A 22,200-nucleotide genomic window follows, 5' to 3' on the forward strand; every position below is an offset into this window, starting at 1 on the left:
CATGGTGAAGATAGCTTCATATACATTTCAGAGGGCTCATATGCGCAAAGTGGCTAAGAGTAGGGGGGGGGGGATGTGAAAACTTTGAGTCTGGATTAGTAATTCTGCTTCTTATAGATACCAACAGGCTGTCCGGATACATTTAACGTACAGCTAAATCACCAGTGAATGGGCCTGTTCGCATTACAAGATGAATTACTACAGTTTTACAGTGTGTTGACAGCAGAGACAGACAAACATGGGGAAGTTGATGTGGCTGACACTGGTTCATGGTGTGTTAACAACAATAGAAAATAGATAAGACTCACAGGCGGTAGGTGGTTTGGATGGGGACATACATGCAGAATTTACCCCACTAGTCCTGCCTCTGCATGCAGCTATGGACCTATGGATTCATGGGCTTAGTATCACATACAGTCAGGGTGTAATCCTGCTTTTTAAACCATAATAACATCAGATGGGAAAAGCGGCTCTGACCACTGCTCCTAGATCAGCACTTCTACTCGGAGGTGCTTTATCTCACTGATAGCCTGGGTCAGTAACTCAGATGCCCAACACCTTAAAACCTTGCTGTTTCACTCAGTGTAGGTGTGAGATAGTTGGATATTCACTCGGTGCTTCAGATGCATCTCTTAAGTCGAGTGGAATATGTGTGAGTTGCAAAAAACAGCGCGCGGCTGTGAATCTTTTCAATGAGGTGAATGAATGAATAAAGAATTAGGACAAAATACATAAAGGGCATCATTCATGCTAGCAGGGATTGCATCTCCCGTTCTGGGTGAACTTTAGCTTTTTCTCAGACTATACTGTATGCCAGATATAGCTGTTAAATGGACATTAGGGCAGTAAGGTCAACGCAAAGAGAGAGTTCACTCATTACAGTCCTGCAGTGCAGAGACCCAAGAGGACTGAGGTTGAAACCACCAACAATCAAGACTCAGAAGCCACTCAGGCAGGAGACATATTCGGTGGAAGGTGAGAAATCATATTGGTATCATTGTTTTATTTCTTTCTTTCTTTTGTTCTCTCTCTCTCTCTCTCTCTACATCGCCCTGCAGCAATGGCAAATCTCCTCCTTTAAACCAGCGACCTCTTGCTCAGTGTGAGTGTCTGATCAAAGCCGGCTCTCCAGCGGTCTTCCACTCTCTGTGTTTCAGCCTGCGCCCATCCTGACACGACATCAGAGGTGAGGCACTCTCCGGCTTACACAACCCTCCGGGAATCATCTATGTCCAGTCACTCCATCTTATGAGTTGTGATCATTACTGTTTACCGACCCCCAGTAGCGAAGACACCGGGTGCGCGCCTGCCTGCTCGCCCTGTGAGTTGGCCTCGGCTGCGCATCGACAAGAGAAAAGCCTGGTTATCAGGCCTGTGGAGAGGCTGCACTCGGCTGATAATCCCGCTGAAATTGCACATGGATTTCCTGTTCCTAAAGTGGAAAATAAACACACTCCTGTAGAATACCTAATGATGGGCTGAGAAGTCCACACACTTTTAAACTGAAATAAATTTCACAACATAAAGGGGAAATTAGTAGGATTTTTACTCTCCCATAACACAAAATGGCCATAATATATCTTTGGGGTTTTGATAGATTTGTTAATCACTGCCAGTGCCTCAAGGGAGCGATTGGTGTTACAAGGCATTTTGTTCTCAAGCCAAAAAAGCAAAGCAGTATTATTATTACAGTATTTTGCATGGCAATATATTACCTCTTCGCTAGACGTTTTTGTTGGATCTCTGCTCTAATTAGCTGGCTTATTCCTCTCTATCATAAAAATCTGAATTTATTATTTATGTCAATTACAGGCCACCGTAAACTGTGCCAGAGATCTGTCAAGTCAAGCTGATCTACATAGCCCTTAATCACAGTTACAGTCTTACAGGGCTTCACAATGCCAGCAATTTGAAACAATAAATTAAACAACACCCCCGAACCTTAGGCCTTAGGGAAAACTCTCACAAAAACCAAATTAGGGGAAAAAATGGAAGAAACCTTGGGGATTGCTTGACAGAGAGGGATCCCACTTCCAGGACAGTCAGGTGTGCAATTGGTGCAAAGAGTGAGCAAACAAAGATGAACTGTTATAACAAAATGAACATAAAAGAAATATACACAATAAGTAGAATAAGAATTCTTGGGTGAACGTCTGGATCTGGCATCGACGCCAACTTGGTCATCGGCACTGAGCAATTCCTTGGACACCGATAGAGGTCGTTAAAATCCTACTTTTATCGACTAGTTACTTGATTTCTAAATACATGGCAAATAAAAACGAAAAATCTACTTTTTCCAATGTGGAAATACAATGTTCCTGTAGGGATGGAGATAGCAGTTTGGGATCCATGGGAGTTTATTTGTCCCGTTTTACCTGAAACGTTTCTAATAATGAGGACTGTGTATCTACCAGAGTCAAGGTGAAACCAAAGATATCAATAGCATAATCAAGATAAGAGGTGCTACGCTCTTCCAGAGTGAGAACCATGTTTGTTCAGCAAGGTTAAAAAACATTATGTTTAGCTGTCAAAGGATGGAAAAGTCATGTGGTTTCTCTGCACATTGAACCTGTCAGCAGACATTTTGACTCACCCAGAAGAGCGTAAGCCATGGGCCAGCCACACATCAATACCTGCCAATACAATCAAGCCTGTTTCGATTTCCAACTCATGTCAATAATGTCTTAAAGGGTTATCAAAACTAAAATTGACAGGAGAAAAGCTTTGTTTTTCCTCAAGGTAATACTCTAAAGACATCATCAGTTGTTACGCAAACCTAGGAAGAGATTATTTAAACCTTCAGACATTTGGTAAATCTTGCCTAAATGGCAGCATTTGCGCATTCTGAACAATTTTGCTGGCACTAATAGCTTGAAAAAATAGAGAACATCAAATAATATTTCAGGCCATGTCTGTCATGCTCCTAAAAAAAACCCCAAAAATGTCTGCAATCTCCAAGATAAAAATAACAGTCCTGTTGAAAACCACACAAATATAAACCCAACAGTAGTTTCATGGCCCTGATTCCAGTGCGATACGTGAGAAAGTAAGTAAACAAGGTTGCCTATTTAAAAAGAGCAGAAGCATGGAGATTTGGAGGTGAGCTTTGCATCTGTTTAAAGCGCTGTTAGTCAGCCGCAGTGCTTTATTTAAACATTGTGGCTTCAGGGGGGGAAAGAGCCCCTATACTCCCCTTGCTCCCGCTGTCAGTCATTTGACCCGGCAAATCATGCAGTGTTGTCATTGACGCACCGCTGACAACTTGTCAGCCAAGACAAAAGCAATCGCTCCAGCAGGACAGCGGGAACACAGAAGAGAGTCAACAACCTCCAATTTTAGACACGACGGAGGTTTAGAGACACACGGGCCAAAACCAAACCCTGGCTGATCTCAGGTACAGATGGAAAGGCTCTGTATGTGTATGTGTGTGTGTGTGTGTATGTATGTGTATGTGTATGTGTGTGTGTGTGTGTGTGTGTGCATGCTTGTGCGTCTTGCGAGTGTGTGTGTGGGTGTGTTTGAAGTTAACACCTCTATACGACTTTGAGGCAGTTGCCTGTCAACACATCCATCACTTTAGATTCTCACTATCAACTATTACCACCCCCACAACACCTCTCTCTCTCTCTCTCTCTCTCTCTCTCACTCTCTGTCTCTTCCTCTCTCACACATCCACACACACTCCCAAAACTATCACACACACACACACACACACACTCCCAAGATCAGCGCACACCTCAGAGGCCCTGGCTGTGTGTATGTCTTGCTCCCTTTTTGCTTTGTTATTCTCTGAGCCTCGCAGCAGAATAATGAGCTGAACCTCTCACTGTACGCTCTATCTGTGTGTACACTGCTATCAGTGGCAGTGGAAAACAAACTGGAGCTAGCCACAGCAGCGTTGCTATCACAGTAATGGAAGCACAGTATCTTGCAAGCTTGCCGTTTCCCATTAAAAAAAAAAACATGCCAGATCCATGAGGGCAGCCTTATCTGGCTATGAGCGATCTGGTTTTCAAAAGCCAAATGTTTATCCCATATACCAAACGGGACACCACATCACATTCATGCATCCTGCACCGCTTGACAGACTAGTGTAACGATGGTGCAATCACAGAGCTAAGGCCCCTGCTGTCAGACGCTATAACACCTCAGACTTTATATCAAAGCCCCCTGAAAATGAACTTTGAAATAAACTCCCTCTGACAAAATGAAAAGCGAAAGAAAAATGATGAGAAAATGAAGACTTACGGAGGCCGGCGTCCTGAAGCGAGGCCATGTTCTGTGCCGGCGAGGGGTCACTGCTGTGGTCGACCTGAGCGGGACTGGACGCTGCTCTTTTGGACGGGGGCGTGTGGACGGCTCTCACTTCCTGGTCAGGGAGAAAGAGAGGAAAAAGAGAGAGAGAGAGAGAGAGAGAGAGGGAGAGAGAGAGAGAGAGCGCGCTATCAGAGGAAACACCTGTGCTTTCTCAAAGGGGAGGTGGAAAGGTGACTTTATGGGTCATCATAACCAGCTGCCTTTGCCCAAAACCCCTGTACACACCCTTACACACACACACTCACACACACACACACACACACACTGGCAGAGGTAACGGAGGATGCAGATGCTAACACACATGACACAAACATGAAAAACGAGACCGTGTTTGCTGACATTGAAGCTGTGAATTCCAGCGGAACATTGTTCTGCTAGATGGAATGTGTGACGTCTGGACAGCACACACAACACGTATGCACACACACACACACACACACACACACACACACACACACACACACACACACACACATCTGTCAGAGCAAACAAAGACGACCTTGAGCGCGACGTGCAAAATAGGCATTGAGTGGAAAGTTAGAGCAAACAGAGCACTTGGCTGAATTTTAATAGGCGCGCTCTCTCTGTAACCAAAGGCGTTTTCACAGGCTTCCGCTGATAAAACGGCACAACATTGGTAAATGGCGTGTCCTTGGTGCATACAGTCTTGTTTTTCCCCTGGAAGCATTTTGTCAAAACTTTAGAAGTCAGCCAAAGCAACACGCCTATTCAGTTGCAAATCATCCCCACGGGAGAACAAACACACCTGTGTCTGTGTTTGTGTGTGTGTGTGTGTGTGTGTGTAGACGTGTTCTCCACAGTATTTGCAAATCAAATATATTCCCCATAGCGTTCTTGCGACGGCTTCTTGCAGGGCGTCAGCGCAGAGAGTGACAACAAACACACAATGACTCCACACATGACTGAACCACCTGGCAACCTGGCCGCACACACACACACACACACGCACACCTGTGTCTCTCTCCCTTTCTTTCTCTCTCTCTCCTTCTCTCTGCTGGAGATGTCAACTGTAATTTCATTAAAAAAAAAAAGGCAAAGAACAAAACACTGTCGCCAAAAATCCCATTTAACAAATCCCTGAAATACATGCATGGTCATTTGCATACTTTTGAACAGTATTACACACACATACACACACACATTTCTCCCTTCCACCTTCAGCAGTGGGAGCAGCTGATAAATGTTTTCAGACGTCCACACACACACACACACACACACACACACACACACACACACACACACACACACACACACACACACACACACACACACACACACACACACGAGACATGAAGACACTCTATGACAAAATATGGCTGTAAACACAATCTCTCTCTGAGCGCCCATCTTCCTTCCTGTCAGGGGGCCCCAGTCTCTCTCTCCCTGTCTCTCTCTCTCTCTCTCTTTCTCTCTCTCCCTCTCTCTGTCTGTCTGTCCCTGTCCCTCTCTCTCTTGCTGAAGTAGCACTCACATTGAATGAAGCTCAAATCGGTGAGCAGCGAGGAGCAAAACACACGGTCCAAACCGGCTGCTAACAGCGGCTCCCCAGCGCTCTGTATTTGACTGCTGTTATTAAATAACGCTCTCAGAACATTTTGTCTACAATGGCGTGTTACTTTGCTCAGGGGATGATTAAAAGTGCACGGGCAGCAGGGATGTTTATTAGGTGTGTGTGTGTGTGTGTGTGTGTGGTACAATGTTTGTGCAGTGTTACAGCAGTAGTGGATCAGTGGGTGTCAGTGACTGAGAGGCATTAAAAGGATTCAAACATATCCCTCTTTGGTTGTCTGACAGCGACTTGTTTACACTTCTCTTAAGGCCAATGTGTGTCATAAATTATGAATTTAATACATTCTAATACAATAATAGTTTAGTCTGCTGTGCGTGTTTTATAGAGGCTTTGCAGTTGCGTCACAAATCTCAGAGCAGCCACAGCTGGTGCCATCATGCAGGTCCAGTTGTAATGGCCATAGTAAATATGGAACAACCAGGCAGGGAAAGAGAGATACCTGAAAAATACTGCTGTGGTGTGAGTGTAGGTCAGTTCAGTAATGTTGTAAGTAAAAGTGAATATTCTGATATGGTAGATTTGTTTCAAATGTCGGTTACTGTGACACAGTAAACTGTCTTGTCTTTAGCCCTGGTCTAAAACACTCTGACAAGAGTCAGTTCAGTTAACCTGAAAAAACTGTTGCTTTTGGCTTTCTTAGCTAGCTAACTAGCCAGCAGGCTAATTTAGCAAAGGAACAGATGTTAATCTTAAAATGTGACTACTAGCCACTACTAACACTAGCTTCTTTGTAGAGATGGGACGGTATGCTTATCTCATGATATGATTCGATACACGATATGTGGTTCTTCTTCAATACAACCATGATACGATGTAATAAATGAAAGTTCAATGACAACAAAGTCTAACTGCAGAATTATGTTTATTTCGGAGATACAAATCTTTCTAGCAACAAATTAAAAATGTCATTACAAAGGACAATCATATAATTTGGATGTAGAGCTTGTGAAATTGTGATGGTCAAGCCATCTCATTTGTGATTACTACAGCAGAATAAAATTTTGCTAATATCATGATACATTTTTCTGCCCCATGATATGTATTGTCACATTTTTGCATTGCGATATATTGAATTCCAATACATCGTCCCATCCCTACTTCTTTGTCTTCTACTTGTGTTTCTGTGTTAGCTAGTGTGCACAACAGCACAGTCATAACCAGATACCTGTTATCTAAAATCAGTAAGATGTATCAGAAATGAATGGCAGAAGGTACGTACTTGAACCTGTAGTCTATCAAAGGAGGCTGACATACTTGGTCTGAGCACAAGAGAAAGATGTGTTTAATTTTTAAAGCTGTTAAAGGGAAACAGAATTTATGTGAAGAACTCTTCCAAGTTGCTATATCTCATGTTGGAAAAAAATCAATACCTTCTGTAAATCATTCACTATCTCTGAGATAAAGAGACTCCAGTTTGTAAAAATGTTATAGTTTTGTCAACCAAGCACGTACATTACCTACTATCCAATGAAAAGAACTAGTTTCATTTTGTGGATTTTTAACCTGAAAGGTCATCAAAGAAACACTACTGCCATTGTATTGAAGAATGTATGGACCCAATAAAATGTTAAAACTTGAACTTCTGCACCCAAGGGAACTTTAGCAGTACGTTTCTGACAGAGAATATGTGTCCGTATGCCTGGATAATGACAGAAATTATCCACAAAGTCAGTCTCCCAGTTATTGTTAGTGAAGGAGTCTCTCTTGTTTCTGCTCCTGTTAATTTAATATAACAATTGCATCCCCCCCTTTCACCCACCTCCTTCTTTTCTCTAACATACAAGCCAGGTCTCATAGACATAGTTTAACAGCACAAGTGAGAGTTACATCACATGTAACATCAACAGCTTCAGGATGTTGCTGGAATTAATTTGCATTTACTTGCATCTTGAGAGGGAATCTTGACCACATGCTGTGTGGCAAGAAGCGCTCGGTGTAACAGGTTGTGATGTGATGCCTTTCTCCTTGAATATATACAAAACAGATATATGTGGGGAAAAAAAGACACTCAAACACTTCTCATAAATGAACACTCCTTGTCCAAGTTCACCATTTGTTCTACTGTGCACCACTGCAGATCAAATTTCAAAATAAGAGTCATATGCTGATCAATCAAACCCACAAAACATAATAAATAGCATTGTGGCTTGTATATTAGGATTTGCTAGTTTGATCCGTGTATCTTATGCAGCATGTGGAAAACGCTGCTAGAGCAAATGGTGAACTTGGATAAGGAGTGCATTGAAATCTGACTTTTGAGTGTCTATTTTTCACATATATCTGTTTTGTATATACTCAAGGCCGTACTATATAGTCACGATTTCCTCCAAGATTTTGCACTGGTTGTGTTCAAGACGCAAGTAAATGCAAACTGATTGAGCTGATTTGCATCTTGAGGACATCCTTAGTGGTAAATGTTTTTACAGCAATAACGTTTGCTATTAATTTAGGTCAGTTATCTGTGCATTCTGCTACTGCGGGAACTGAGCAAAGAAGGAACTCAACTTAAGCAACTGAACAGCTATGAGGTGTGAAAGGCGCGATGCGAAGCACAGTTAGCGCTCACACAATTACACACAGACAGGTGGGCGGGCAGACAGACAGATGGGGCATTAGCCGTTCTCAAATCACTGTCAAGCATGGCTTACCGCTGTTACAAAGCAGCAATAACACACCAAATGTTCAATTCATCTTTTCTTTCTGATTAATAACTAAATAATAATGATAACTGTTCAAGTCATGAAGTGATGTAGTTCTTGAACAGCAGCTGAGTGGTGAGCGGTGATCTTCGGTGACTACATTAATATTTAACTAACTGTTATGCGGTCACAGTTGTGCATTCACCAGGTATTTTACTATGTGTCAAACAGAACTGAGGACTGCTGCTATCTGTGTTATGAAATAGAGCAGTGCTACTGTACAGCACACTGCCCCATGTAGCAGTCAGTGAGTGCTATCTAGCTCCTACTCTCCACCATATGTTCCCTCTGGCTCGGGCCGCCATGCAGCCCTCTGTTCCAGGAGATGGGGGGGGGGGGGTCTCTCCCTATCTCCAACAGACTGACAGAGTTAATGAGGGACAGTGCTTGGTGAAATCTGTCTAAACGTTGCAGGCCTGTCGCAAGAGATAATCCCAGTGGGGAGAAAAAAAAAAAAAAATTCACTTGATCCTCTTAAAAGAAGCTCGCCTAATGAAATCAATGCTGGCCATCCGGGACCATTTCATGTGTGACATTAACGGTGACAGACGCGTACAAAGAGGCCAGTCGGGCCGGTGTCGGGGAGAAACCATGGCAACGGGAGATGGGGATACACGCAGCGCTAGATTGGGGAGGTGAACATCGTGACCCCCCCCCACCCCCCACCCACACTCCCCATCACCCTCATCTCAGTCGATTGGTGCCTATTAGAGGGAGACGTCGCCACTGCAAAGACTGTTCCAGGAGATGCGTATCTTCTGCTCTTCTACATTTTCACATTGCTGATTGTCTTTTGTCAGCTGTTGACATATTGCGAGTGTTAGCCCTCTAACAACCGGTGCTCCCGCTTGCAGACTTGTAGGACTTTAATGACGTGCGGAAGGTCTCCGAGTAGAGCTGTCTGTCTCGCTCTCTCCTAAACGTTCCCTATCTGTCCTGCCTCTCCCTCTCCCCCCTTGTCTCCTCCTCAGTGTAAAAACTGTCAGTATTACAGTAAGTCATTTGGTCTGGTATTGAGTCTTAAAATCTTGTTTTTCATAAACCAAGTAAAAGAAATCTGCCATTTGAGTGAGATGGTTTCACTTGTTTCCAATGCAAACGACTTCAAGATTTTTCTTGAATCGAGTGACATTATCTTGATGCAAATGTCAGGATCAATGCCAGAAACAGGTGAAACAAGTACAATTATCTCAGCCCATTGCAATTTTTTTTTTCACTTAGGGAAAACAACATTTTATGAGTACTAGACTAAATGACTTGTTAAAACCTGAATCACATTTTCCATGCTGTAAATGTGTTTATATGCCTTCAATGGACATGAGTTCAACATTTTTTAACACAGAAAATCATAGTTTTCCTGCAGCCCCATTGGTTTAAATGTAACACCCTGCTGGACTTCTGAGACTGCACTGATTTTTCATTATTCTATCATTTTCTAACTTTCTAATTATCTTCATATTGTTCATGTAGTGATTAGAAGTTCAAGATAATGTTCTTTGATTATATTTAGTAGTTTATGCAGCCATATTCCCATTGTAGTGTTCGTTCATAGCCTTGTCCTTCAAGCCACAGTCTACAAACCAAGAGTGGGATTTAGAGAGTGGACTTCAAAATGTAAATTGTAGGCAAATTAACATGTTTATGATGAGTTTGAACACCACAATATATCACTCAGACACTTCTCCCATTCTCTCCTGCACCTCCATCGCCTCGGTTTCTGGCCCGACTGCTTGGGCTGGAGCCGGTGGAGCTAGCGGTCCGGATCGATGAGGTCGTCTGGTTCAATATCAGATGGGGGAGAGTCTTGAGGAGAGAAGTCCTCCACCTCAAAGTGGTGTACTCTTTTAAGATGGACAGTTTTTTTGCAGTGCTCTCTTTTCCTCTCTCTTGCCCTCTCTCTCGCTCTCTCTCTCTCTCTCTCTCTCTCTCTGTCTCTCCCTCTCTCTCTCTCTCTCTCTCTCTCTTTCTCTCTCTCTCTCTCTCTCTCTCTCTCTCTCTCTCCCTCCCTCTCTCTGTCTGTCTCTGGAGCAGCAGTATGGCAGGTATTGGATGAGTGACTGAATGGGTCTGCCAAGGACAGAAGTCACTCACACATGACTCATTGTTTGGCTACTTCATTTTAAATTGGAGGACTCTCTTTTTGGAAAATGATACACACACGTTTAAATACATGCGAGCCACCGTATTCACACACACACCCACGCACACACACACACCATCTGACAGCTCTTGGACAGGGCGCCTCTTGCTGTGAAAGCTGCCTTATTGGTTTGCTGGCACAACATGGAAGCGGACACACTCAGACATGAGTCATGAGGATCTACATGGATAAACAAACCAGGAGGCTGACTGAGGCAACCAGCTGCTCGGGGAGGATAGTTTCTCTAAACACGGATGACCCTTTCCAACAAGTCAGAGCGATGAACCCAAGCTCTTAGCTGTGACTCCAAACTGTTGCTATGCAAGAAAAACACAACAATATTTGAAGTCCCACAATGAGAAATGCCCTATATGAAAAAAGTGACAGCTATTCTGAGAAAAGATTGATAGCATGAAATAAAAAACAGCATTTTTTAAAGGACCCTACTGGTGTCATTTAGAGTAGCTCATTTGTTTCTGTCTATGTCTATTTCACATTTCCCCCAATTATTTTGCAATGCATGCCAGGTGCAATTAGGTTTTTTAACACAATTTTTTATTGTTTTTACAATACAAATGTAACAGTGTCAAACATAAATTAACTGATGCCCTGGCTAAATAACAAAGACATGTATATGACAAAGTTTATAAGGCGATATGTTTTTGAGGGATTATTTCCTGGCAGAGCCTTCCATTTCTTCCTGTGGGTGTCAGGTGATTGACAGGAGGCAGAGCGTAACGTAATGCAGCGCTGATATGAAAACACTCAACTCTGGTACAATGAAATAACGATAAAACAGAAACTCTGACAAAACCAGATTAAGGCTTCAGGTTTACTGTGATGGATTATCTAACTCTATGGAAGCTGTATGAATGGCAGCAAATGGCTTCTTCTTCTGAAGGAGGAAAACGAGCGCTGATATCTCCAACTACACTGAGTGTGTGCACCAGGAAGAATCTAAAGGAGAGGGGCAACATAGATGATTGGGACAAATAAAAAAAACAAAACACTAGTATTATCCTTTAAATGAGAGTAAACAACTTTGGTCCTTTGTTGGCACAATGACACCAGCTGGATCCTCTACAGGTAATGATTAGCTTCCATAGATATAGATAGTTTTGGAGTGCTATAATACTTAATTTGCTATTTCAAGGTTCAAACTTTGGGGCAAGTGGGCAATAAGCTTCAAAATTCACATAAAAATAGCACAGAACCGTATGAACAGTGCTAAAACAAATAAGTTTAAACGCCAATAAAGCATAAGGGACGAGTCTTGTAAGAGCTGAAATTGGATTGCTTGGCTAATCGCTTGCCTTTTTTCTACCACGTTCTCCTTGTTGGCGTTGCACAACAGTTTGCATTCTTCCTTTGAAGGTCATCCAGGCTCTCAGGCTGCCTTCCCTTTCACTCCCTCTCTCTCTCTCTGTCTCCGCCTTGGCAGACGCTGCTTTCCTCAAGTCTTGGTTTGTTTGGCGCCGGGTGCCATAAGCTTTCCTTTTGCAATCCAATAGAAGTATGAAAAAAAATTTTGCAGCCGCACAATCCTCCATCGACTGCCCTCATTATGACTAAACAGAGGCATGGCGAGAACCGCCCACATCAATATTTCAAGTACTCTTGGGCAAACATGGACACAAAAGAGTCATGGACCAGAGAGAGGGAGAGAGAGAGAGAGAGAGAGAGAGGGGGATAGATGAGCCACAGGCCAAAAAACAAGAAGAGAGAAAGCTGAAATAAACAAAGTAGAGGAGAGAGAGAGAGAGTCTGATATAACTGGAGTGTGAAGTACTGAGACCGATGGAAGGACTAACAGAACACACAGAAATGGTGGAGTGCAGATAGAAGAGAGAGAGAGAAAGAGAGAGGGGGAGGACAAATAGAGAGGAAGAAGACAGAAAGAGACACACTGAGAGAGATAAAGAGAGAGACATGAACAGACGCATGAGGCAATTCAAAGACAGATAGAGGAAGCGAGGCTGAGAAAGACGAGCGAAAGAGAGAGAGAAAGAGGTGGGAGGATCATGGTAGCGGAGGGGGCGGGCGACTGGGTCGGGGTGCAGCTTTGTAATAGTGATTTGAGGTTTGCTGCTCTGCTCAAGGCCAGCTGGGGCAGAATGGATTAACTGAAAGGCCAAACAGCCGGGAAGAGGCACAGGGACGGACAGCGGCGAGGCGGATAGAGAGACACTCAGAGAGACATGCAGATGGGAAGAGAGAGAGAGACAGATGGGGAGAATGACTGTGTAAGAACAGATAGAAAGAGACAGAAAAACAAACAAACAAACTATAGAACAAAAACCTTCTCCAGTACATGAGCGAAGGGCTCGCATGCTGCAGTCCCCGGTCATAGCTTCCTTTTCCTCTCTGGCACTTGTTTTTTTTTTTTTTTTTGACACAGAAAAGCTCGAGAGATGCGTTTTCATCCCATCCCGTGTTGGTGAAACTGTTTTTCTTTCTGTTTTTTTTTTTCTTCGGAATGGGTGATGCAACATTTAGTCAGAGCTTTCCCTCAGCGGTACTTGTGGTTCGGTCCTGTCAAAATCCTCCTCTTATGTTGACTTGACACACACAGTGATTTCTGCTCTTTATTTATTCATTTATTTATTTATTTTCATGGAGTGCGGTGCAAACCGAGGTAAAATATAATTTAAAAATAATTCTAAGTTTTTGATTTAATGATCCTGCCACCGGACAATTCAGACTGTGACAGGTATGTCATCAATCACAGAAAAGTATACTGAATTAACTTTTAAACAAACTTGGCAAACAAACCCCAAATTGGCACCTAGGTAGACTAAAACCGAGGTAGACGAAACCAAACCACAGAAAGTTAAACTTCTAGATTTAAATATTTATCCAGGGAAGACACTCATTCAGTCAATTGCTTCACACTTGCACATTTCCACCTGGGAGCTGCCAGGTACAACCACATCTTCTACTGCTGGCCACTGGAGCAGGTGGGGGTTATGAACAAACTCGTTGCTATATTTAGCGTTACTGTTACTCCTCATTAGCTAGCTAGCTTAACTTGCTACAAGAAAGCCAGGCAGTAATCCGTTAACAGCTGTGACACAGATGCTTGTTATCCAATGAGGTTAATGAATAGTGACAGTGACCGATAGGGTAATGCCTGCCCTATTTATAGACTCCCACCATACATACCATAGTTCATCATTATTGTAAATTATTTCCCTTTTTATCAGTCTTTTCTGTAACATTAACTTGTTGCTAGACTCCGACAGTTTTAGCCTGTTTTTTAGCCCCCCATACTCACATTAGTAGGCTACTGTGACACATACATTGCTACAGGGTTAAGTGCAGTGGTGGGAAAAGTATTAGAATTTCCTACTCAAGTAGAAGTATTATTACCTTACTGATATTTTACTTAAGTAGAAGTAAAAGTACTGGGGTAAAAATCTACTGAAGTAAAAGTAAAAAGTAGTAGAGTTACATTTTAGAAAAGAGAACGTTGTTAGCTGTGATGTTTTCCATTCAGTTCTTAAAGGATTAGAGGATGGAGTTCAAACTCAATTCTATTACAGTAATTGAAAATTTTGAAATTACATAATAAAGTGCACAAAGTAAAGCCAGATTATGCTTCTCAGCTGACTGACCATTCACTACCTACAAGAAAAATTGTACTCTGTAATGGATGTGAATTAAAATGTAGTTCAGTAAAAATTTTCAGTAAAAAAATACTTAAGTAAAAGTAAAGTTACTGACTTTAAAAAATACTCAAAAAAGTACAAGTATGCAAAAAAGCTACTCAATTACAGTAATGTGAGTAAATGTAATTAGTTACTTCCACCCTTGGTTAAGTGCCATGCTCAAGGTTCCCTGACTGGCAGTTTGCTGAGGGAGGCGAGAGTCTTATTACTTCTTCACTTTCCCCAACCAGATTAATTTGCAAATCTGATTTGACCCAGATCTGGGAAGAGAGGGAAGGATGAGAGAAATTAAAGCCTGACAGACATCCAATGATTCCAGCTTGAATCTGCTTGGCTGCGGAAACTCCTCTCATGTGTATTGGCTGCTGGAAAAACTAACAGCGACATTAGCAGAACATTAAGAGGTGCGCTCTTCACACCTTGCGACCTGTGCCAGCATCTCCTCATTCTGTATTCTTGCTGTTTCTCTCCTGATTAGGGGGAAAGCGCTCTTAACCAGGGCTGAAAACTGACAGGCATCCGCTCGCCTTCAGGGAGAACAAGCCGTGGGAAAAGAGTAAAACTGGGGGGGGGGGAAGCTAAAAACGGTAAAACCATCAGTGTCAAAGACTGAAGTGGGGACTGATGAGGCCTATCTTTATTGAAACATGAATCTAATTTGTTAATCAGGCACTATGACCTGCTTGTCGTCCTAAAATATGAACTCGCTCTTCATTCTTCATTCAGCTGGATTCTCTCTCAACCCCCCCTTGCTGATTCACTCTGAATCTCTCCCTATCCATCTCCATTTTCCCTTTCCCCCCACTGCCTTCCCCTCCCATCCACCCTCTCACTCCTCTGTCTCCCCATCTGGCCCAGTGCTTATTGAATGTAAATCATATTTCAGTCTCTTTCATCAGGCTCCTTGCTCCCTTAATGTTCAGTGAGCGCTGCCAACAACGCCAGCCACCACTATTTATACATGATGGCTCTAAAGTGGCTTGGGATCCAGCTCCGTTTTCAGGCTCTCGAAATGTTCCCAATATACACTGAACTGTGCAACTGACATCGGGTGACACACCGCATGCCTATTTGATATTCTGGGGATTAAGTCTATAATTGTGTGAGTGCGTAATACAAGTAGATGCAAGTGAACAAACGTCACTTCACCTCACCTCGGCACTTACCAAAACGTGACATGGACTCTAATCCTTCTAAAACATAAACTCATTGATCCCTGTGTGTGTGAACTCTTGTCTCTCATCTAGTTATAAAGTTTAATGATTGAGCTCTAGTTTATGATCAGCGGGCCAACAGATTTGCATTGTGTACCTTATCATAAACCAAGATCGCTTCCTCTTTTGCAATGGCAACGATCCTCAGACTGACACAGTGCCATCGTCTCAGAACCGTATCTACATGAATGATTAAAAGACTAAGCCTTTAGGTCTTTGGCTAATCGGTGAACACACACACTCTCGAAGGGAGCGAGGTGTTGAGTCGCGTTTGAGAAAAGACAATCCGAGTCGCAGCACAATCTGGAGGGAAAAATGCCCGGAGATATGCATTCATTATCCAGCTATGGAAATGGATTAGAGTTCATTGGAATGAATATGCACATACGATTACAATGCCTCTGGAATAAAGGGGCGCCTTCGAGCAATATTCAACTTAGTTCTAACATGGGGTTTATTTGGCACTTGACTGCCATGAAAACCAGAATATAAACTAATCACCAAGATCAGATGAGGAATTAGTTTGTAGCGTTCAGATTTTTACTTCCCATTCACTTGAATGGAAACAGCCTGAAAACTTACATTTAAAATTTGTGAACAGATTCAACAACTGATCCTGGATCTGTCATTATGCATTTCTATTCTTGGTTTATGCAAAAATTTGCATTTAAAAATGAAAGTAGATCCGGTCTCCCAAACAGGAACTATCTCTTCTAAATGGTATCCCTCCCACTATGTTCTCTTCTATCAATAAAAAGTGCTATTCTGCAAAATTATGTTCTAAAATGTTGGACCCACAGTCAGTTGATAATCACAATAGCGGGACCTGTTGTCGAATCTGTTCACAACTGTGTTAAATGTCAGTTTTCAGGCAGGAAGTAAAAATCCGGATGCTACAAACTCGTCCAGCTGCATCTGACCTTGGTGATTAGTTTATATTCTGGTTTTCATGGCGGTCAAGTGCCAAATAACCCCCATGTTAAAACTAAGTGGAATATTGCTTTAACAAGCATTTCCAGCACTACAGAGGATCCTTTAAAGGTTTTAGTCAGGTTTTGATTCCCCCAAACCCGTAAACAAAGCAAACGGCAGATAGGCAAATAAATAGGAGTTATTTGAATGAGTTAAGCCGAGCGGGGAGCGGGGAGTTTCGGAGCCGTGTTTGGCAGACCACGTAACAGCGCAACTATTCCCGGAGCCAAGGCAATAAGCAACAAGTCATCATCACACAGCGAAAACCGGCAGTGCGTCACACACACAGCCCCGGTGCCAGCTCCATTAAAAGATTTGAATCTGTGAAACTGAGACGAAAGAGATGCCTGGTAAAAGTTAATGGAATTTTTACGAGCTCAATGAGGACGCGAGTGTCCTCATCGAGGCTGGATCAATTTCTTGTGGAGATGCCGTGGCTTTTAGTTTATTTAACATTTCATTAAGTACGTTTAGGAGCGGCGGCGCAGATTGATTTATTTTTCGGAAAATGGTCCACAATTAGCCAAAAGGCCGCCTGGTTCTGCCATCCCTCAGCGTGTCATTTGACACTTTAAAGTGAGATCCTTCAGCCTGGCAAAGACACAAACCTCACTCGCTCCACTTAATAAAGCCGGAGAAGTGAAGACCTAAAAACAGCTATAGAAATGAGCGATTTGACAGTCTTAATGCAGTGTTTCAATTAGTGTGAAGTGTGCCGTTTAAATAGAGTCTGACTACTGTTTTGAAAGGAGGCCATTCGCTGAGGGCATTTTATGAAAAGCCCCACAGAGAAAATATGCTTATGAGAGCAAAATGACAAGTATCAGTGTCTGCTCGGTGCATTGAGCGAGACACATAAAACACATGAGAGCGAGTCAGTGACAGTGACAATTCAGCTCATGGAAATAAACTGAGGAACATTCCAGACCTCCCAATGCCATCGTCTGAATTTATGCAGACACCTCATGCTGTCAGACTCTCTCCTGTCTCTCTGACACTCTCTCTCTCTCTGTCTCTCTCTCATTCCCTCTGGCACACACACATACATACACACACACACACACACACATACACACAGAAAAAAGGACAGAAAGCAACAGCAGGTGAGCTCAGAGGATGAAACATGCTCCAACCTCCAAAAAAACAAATACTCTTAAAATGTTCTCTGTTGAATTAACAAGCCAGCAAGATGTGACATCAGTAATAACCCGACGCTTCGCTGCCTCCTGTAATGAAATTCTCTTCTCATTTGCAGGAGAAAAAGAAAACGAGCCCGTAAAGTTGCTGGGGATTCAGTGATCAAAGACTCGTGGCGGATGCTCGAGCCCCAGTCCTCCAGTGTAAAGGTGGGTCTCCCTTCTCATCTCACCCCGTTACCCAGGTGTGACTCGCTTTATCCTAGAGTATGAAATCCTTTTAAAATACTATGTATGTTGCATTGAATTCGCCTAGCACGTCGGAATTAATGAGATTCCCCCAATTATGCAAATCCTGATAATCTGACAGCCTCAGACATAAGTGAAAGTCATTGTAAGACACCTTCCGGTATGAAAATTACTCAATCGGCCAATTTACACGAGGTAATTAGCATTTGTCTCACCGTGTATCCCTCTTGGATATACACACTTATTATATCCTCCTTCTCATGCGCATCTCTTTAGAAAGTGACATTTTTTAACATCACAGTCACTGCTGCAGTCTCACAGATGCTACACTGCCACCCGCTGGCCAACAGAGGCCATCACACCATGAGGGGGTGCCAAGGGGAGGGCATGTGCATTATAAACCAACATTTAAGTTACATAACTACTAATTTATGCTTGAAAAACTTAATGAAGTAGTACAGAATAGGGGCATATGCTTTCTAAAGTGCAAATGTATTTCAGCTCATGTTTGACAGTTGATGAGTAATCCACTTTGTGTGTGGCCTTGCATGTGAATTACTCAACCTTGCCTGTGTGTGTGTGTGTGTGTGTGCATGTGTGTGCAGGGGTGCTGTTGGGAATTCAAGACCCTAGACAAGACTTGACATTGCCCCTCTGACCCTAATGCATCTAATGTAGTACAGTATCACCTCCCCTACCTGATGCATGTGCATGAGCGTGTGTTTTTATGCCTGAATGCATCACCCTCGCCTGCGTTTGTGTGTGCAGTCATGACCAGAAGGTCAGACAGATGTTGTAAACACAATCTTGTGTCCCCAGAGGATCGGCCTGCCGATGGTACTATGCGAGCGGAAAAACACGCTCTTTGCACTCGAGATAAACCCTTGCATCACTTCACATCTGGGGGGAGGGGGGGGGAGGGGGGGGGGAGGGGTGAATGGAAACGCGGCCTGTCCTCTCTCTGTCTCTCCGCTGAGGATCTGCCCACAGCTGAGCGACCACCCGGGAATCCATCGCTCTTTGTTATGACTGACTGTTCAATGACATCGCGCCGTTTAAATAATGAAATGGGGCACACAGAGAAAAATACGGCGCATCATCAAATATTAAGCTCGGCCTTACAGTTGAGTTAGAGACAAGGTCATGTTTTATCACCAGCCGGCTGCAAAGCTCTAGTCCTCTCCTCTCTCTGGAATTCTGGGAACGCTGCCCATATGCTCCATTAACACTGACTACAGGCTTTTTTTTTAAGCATGTCAAAGAAAAGATAGGAGCAGACTGTGAGCACTCTACAGCTTGTGATACAATGCCAAGATATGTGTTGCAATGCCAAGTTATGACATATTGTGGAAGTTATGTCTAGCTGGGCATTGATTATTTAAAAGGAAGATGAATAAATTATCTTTTTTTTTTGTCTCCCATGGGTCACCTTGCCTAAAAAAATAACACAGTGATGATTCAATTTGGGAGTAAGAGCACTTAAACGGAAGCAAAGCATGACAATGAATGTAAAATGGCAAAGTTGATTAGCTGTTGTCAAAATTAAAGATGTCAAGAGAAAAGGTCAAAGTAAATGATTCCACAAAGTATCAGTTTCCCAAATGGATGATATTAGCAGAATGAATCCCATCATTCATGCTGGGATGAGGAGACTACCACCATCTCCTCATGCTAAGCCACTATTCTGTATAAGTGAAGTATTTTACACTCTTCTACCTAATTGTCCCTATTTCTTTCTTTCTTTCTTTCTTTCTGCCAGCAAATATTGTTATTCCAGTTTGACACTCAAGACAAGACAAGAGGCCGAACTCTTATCTCTTCAGACTGTTATGGCTCCTGTACCACAGTAGTATCTAGTCCAAATAGATTAGCATAGTCTAGTCTAAATTAGCCGTGTTTTGTCATGGCTCTGAACACCAGATGATGCGTCACCCTGAAAGGCTGGATTGAGAAGCGAGGGAAAACCTCAAAATACCTCTTAGTGGATCATTGTAATCTGGAAACTGCTTATAGTTTTCATCTCTCTTTGCCCTGTTGATATGTAAAAATGTCTGGACAGTTAAAACCTCTATATTATACATATAGGGGGAGATGATTTGTACCTGAATGTCATGTCCTATTTCTTACCCTGAGATAAATTCCGGGCAGTCTTGTTCAATATGACAAGAAGTTACTGAATATTGAAATCTTGAAACACTGAATCAAACGAACACCATAGCTAATAGTGCACAGGAAGAGGATGTTGTACAAGTGACTCAGGATCCAAATCTGATCCGGTTCCAATAGGTCCACGTCTACACTCTCTCTCTCTCTCCCTCTCTCTCTCTCCCTCTATTCTGCCATCTGAGTAAGTCAGACTGCAGCGAGAGCGTCACAGAGAAGCCGTGCACCGCTCCCAGCCACAGCCGACATGCCAATTACTGGGTTATTTTTAAAATCCTGCTTAACCATAAAGCTCCCCAAAATAGGTCTTAAATAACAGGGTGTCGAATAGCACCCGCCGCATGGCACTGCACAGTCGCAGAGCGCGCGTATCAGTGCCACCAGCTTGCCTTGGCATACAGTGGAACTACATTCTCCATAATGCAGCTGATTAGCACTCTCAAATTCAGTGAGAATTATGTTGAATCTATTAGGTCCAAAGATTTGTATGAGTATTACAAGAAGAGAGAATTTCTCTATGGGGATTAATAAAGTATCACATTAATGATGGCTCATGTGGATTTTGTAGCTTTATAGTTTTATAGTTTGGACACTATGAAGAGAGATTTATAGTCCAATCTCCATTGAGCTCATCATCCTTGGAAGACTCGGAGTGACTCTGGTTGATGTCAGGACAGCATTAAAACTAATAAAAGCAGAAGTAGGTCAACTGGGCCCTTTCTCTCTCATCATCAGACATTTGGTAAATGGGAGGTTTTCTCATAATGACCCACTTTACTTCCAACAGACTTAGATTTTCCTCTCAGACAAGCCAACTCCAATGGGATGGAAAACCAAAGAGGGGCGAGTCGGCCGCCCTCCTCCTCGGCTAAAAGGAGACGTGTAAGCATTTTTCAGCAGAGTCAACAAAAGTGATGGAAAACCCCCCGTGCCAAACACTGAATCATATTTCTGTGAAGTCTGAGAGCAAATTGTTTGTAAGCTGAGCAAAATGCTGCAAGTATCACTCTTTTCCATTATATCCTAAAACGTTTATCACCAGTACTACAATATCCCCTTCCACAAAGAGTCATTACATAGGAAAGCTGAGACTACAACACACATACCGGCAGTCAAATCACCCTGCACAGTCTCACCGCTCAGAAACCAGATCTGTGGCTTGACCTCATGTCACCGCCTCAAACAACTGTAACATTTTCAAGTTTCTTTGAAGGTTTGTGAAGTTGTAGCAACACATTACAGAGGTTACAATACATAAAAATGCAGAATATCTCATTCCCAGCCATCCATATCTATCTCACATACTCAGAACAGAGAATAATATTTACTCAATCCTCCATTTGCCTGAAAAACAGCAATAAGTTTCACTGTGCAAAATGAACAGAGGCCTTGTTACAGCATATAGCAAATAAAACCGGTGGCAGCACTTACTGTGTTTGCCCCTGCAGGCTTCTCAAACATCCTCTTCAGGCTATCCAGCGGGATGTCAAACCTCTCGATCCTCTTGGCCGCCTGCAGGTCCTCTCTGAGCACGGGATCGTCTGATGCGTCTACCTGCGGGCCGGAGGGACTGCAGGAAACGGAGCCTGAGGTCGCCGACACAGCGCTCACCGCCTCCTCTCCATTTCCTGATTGAATTTCCATTGTTGTAGAAACCGTATCTTACACCCTCCTCTCTCCCCCCCCCCCTCCCCACCTTTTCCTTCAGGCTCGGAGGGGAAGTCTATTGTGTGTGGGTGAAGTGGGGGGGAGAGAGGAAGAAGTGGGGGAGAGAGGGAGTTATGAGAGAGAAAGAGAGAGAGAGAGAGAAAGGATTGGAGGTGAAGATGCAGGAGTGAAGATGTAGGAGTGGGAATGCCGTTCTCGTCTCTGCACACCGAGGCAGGCTGGCCTCGACTGGAGGAGCGGGAAAAGAGGAGGAGAAAAAGAAAAAGTTCACAGGGAAAAGTCCCCCCCCCCCGCCCTGTAATTACTCATACACACACAGACACACACACACACACACACACACACACACACACAGAGGCGTAGGCGAACCCACATGTGGACTC

The 22,200-nt window shown here is 43.2% G+C and overlaps 1 protein-coding gene across 1 annotated transcript in view; it reads right to left on the reverse strand.

Moving 5' to 3' along the window:
- The window catches only part of xirp2a (xin actin binding repeat containing 2a), a 44,080-nt gene extending 22,201 nt beyond the window's left edge, over positions 1 to 21,879 (reverse strand). Inside the window, exons 1-2 of the mRNA XM_071540004.1 lie at positions 21,581 to 21,879; positions 4,249 to 4,369 (exon numbers count right to left, since the gene is read on the reverse strand). Coding sequence (XP_071396105.1) covers positions 4,249 to 4,369; positions 21,581 to 21,793 — 334 coding nt within the window. The 5' untranslated portion in view covers positions 21,794 to 21,879. The remainder of the gene's footprint in view (positions 1 to 4,248; positions 4,370 to 21,580) is intronic.
- Positions 21,880 to 22,200: the final 321 nt, after the last annotated feature.

This window comes from Centroberyx affinis, unplaced genomic scaffold (assembly GCF_046629955.1).
Source record: "Centroberyx affinis isolate AG114_WGS23_722 - 3 ecotype Tasmania unplaced genomic scaffold, CSIRO-AGI_Caff_v1 ptg003550l_1, whole genome shotgun sequence".
In the NCBI taxonomy this organism is placed as follows: Eukaryota; Metazoa; Chordata; class Actinopteri; order Beryciformes; family Berycidae; genus Centroberyx; species Centroberyx affinis.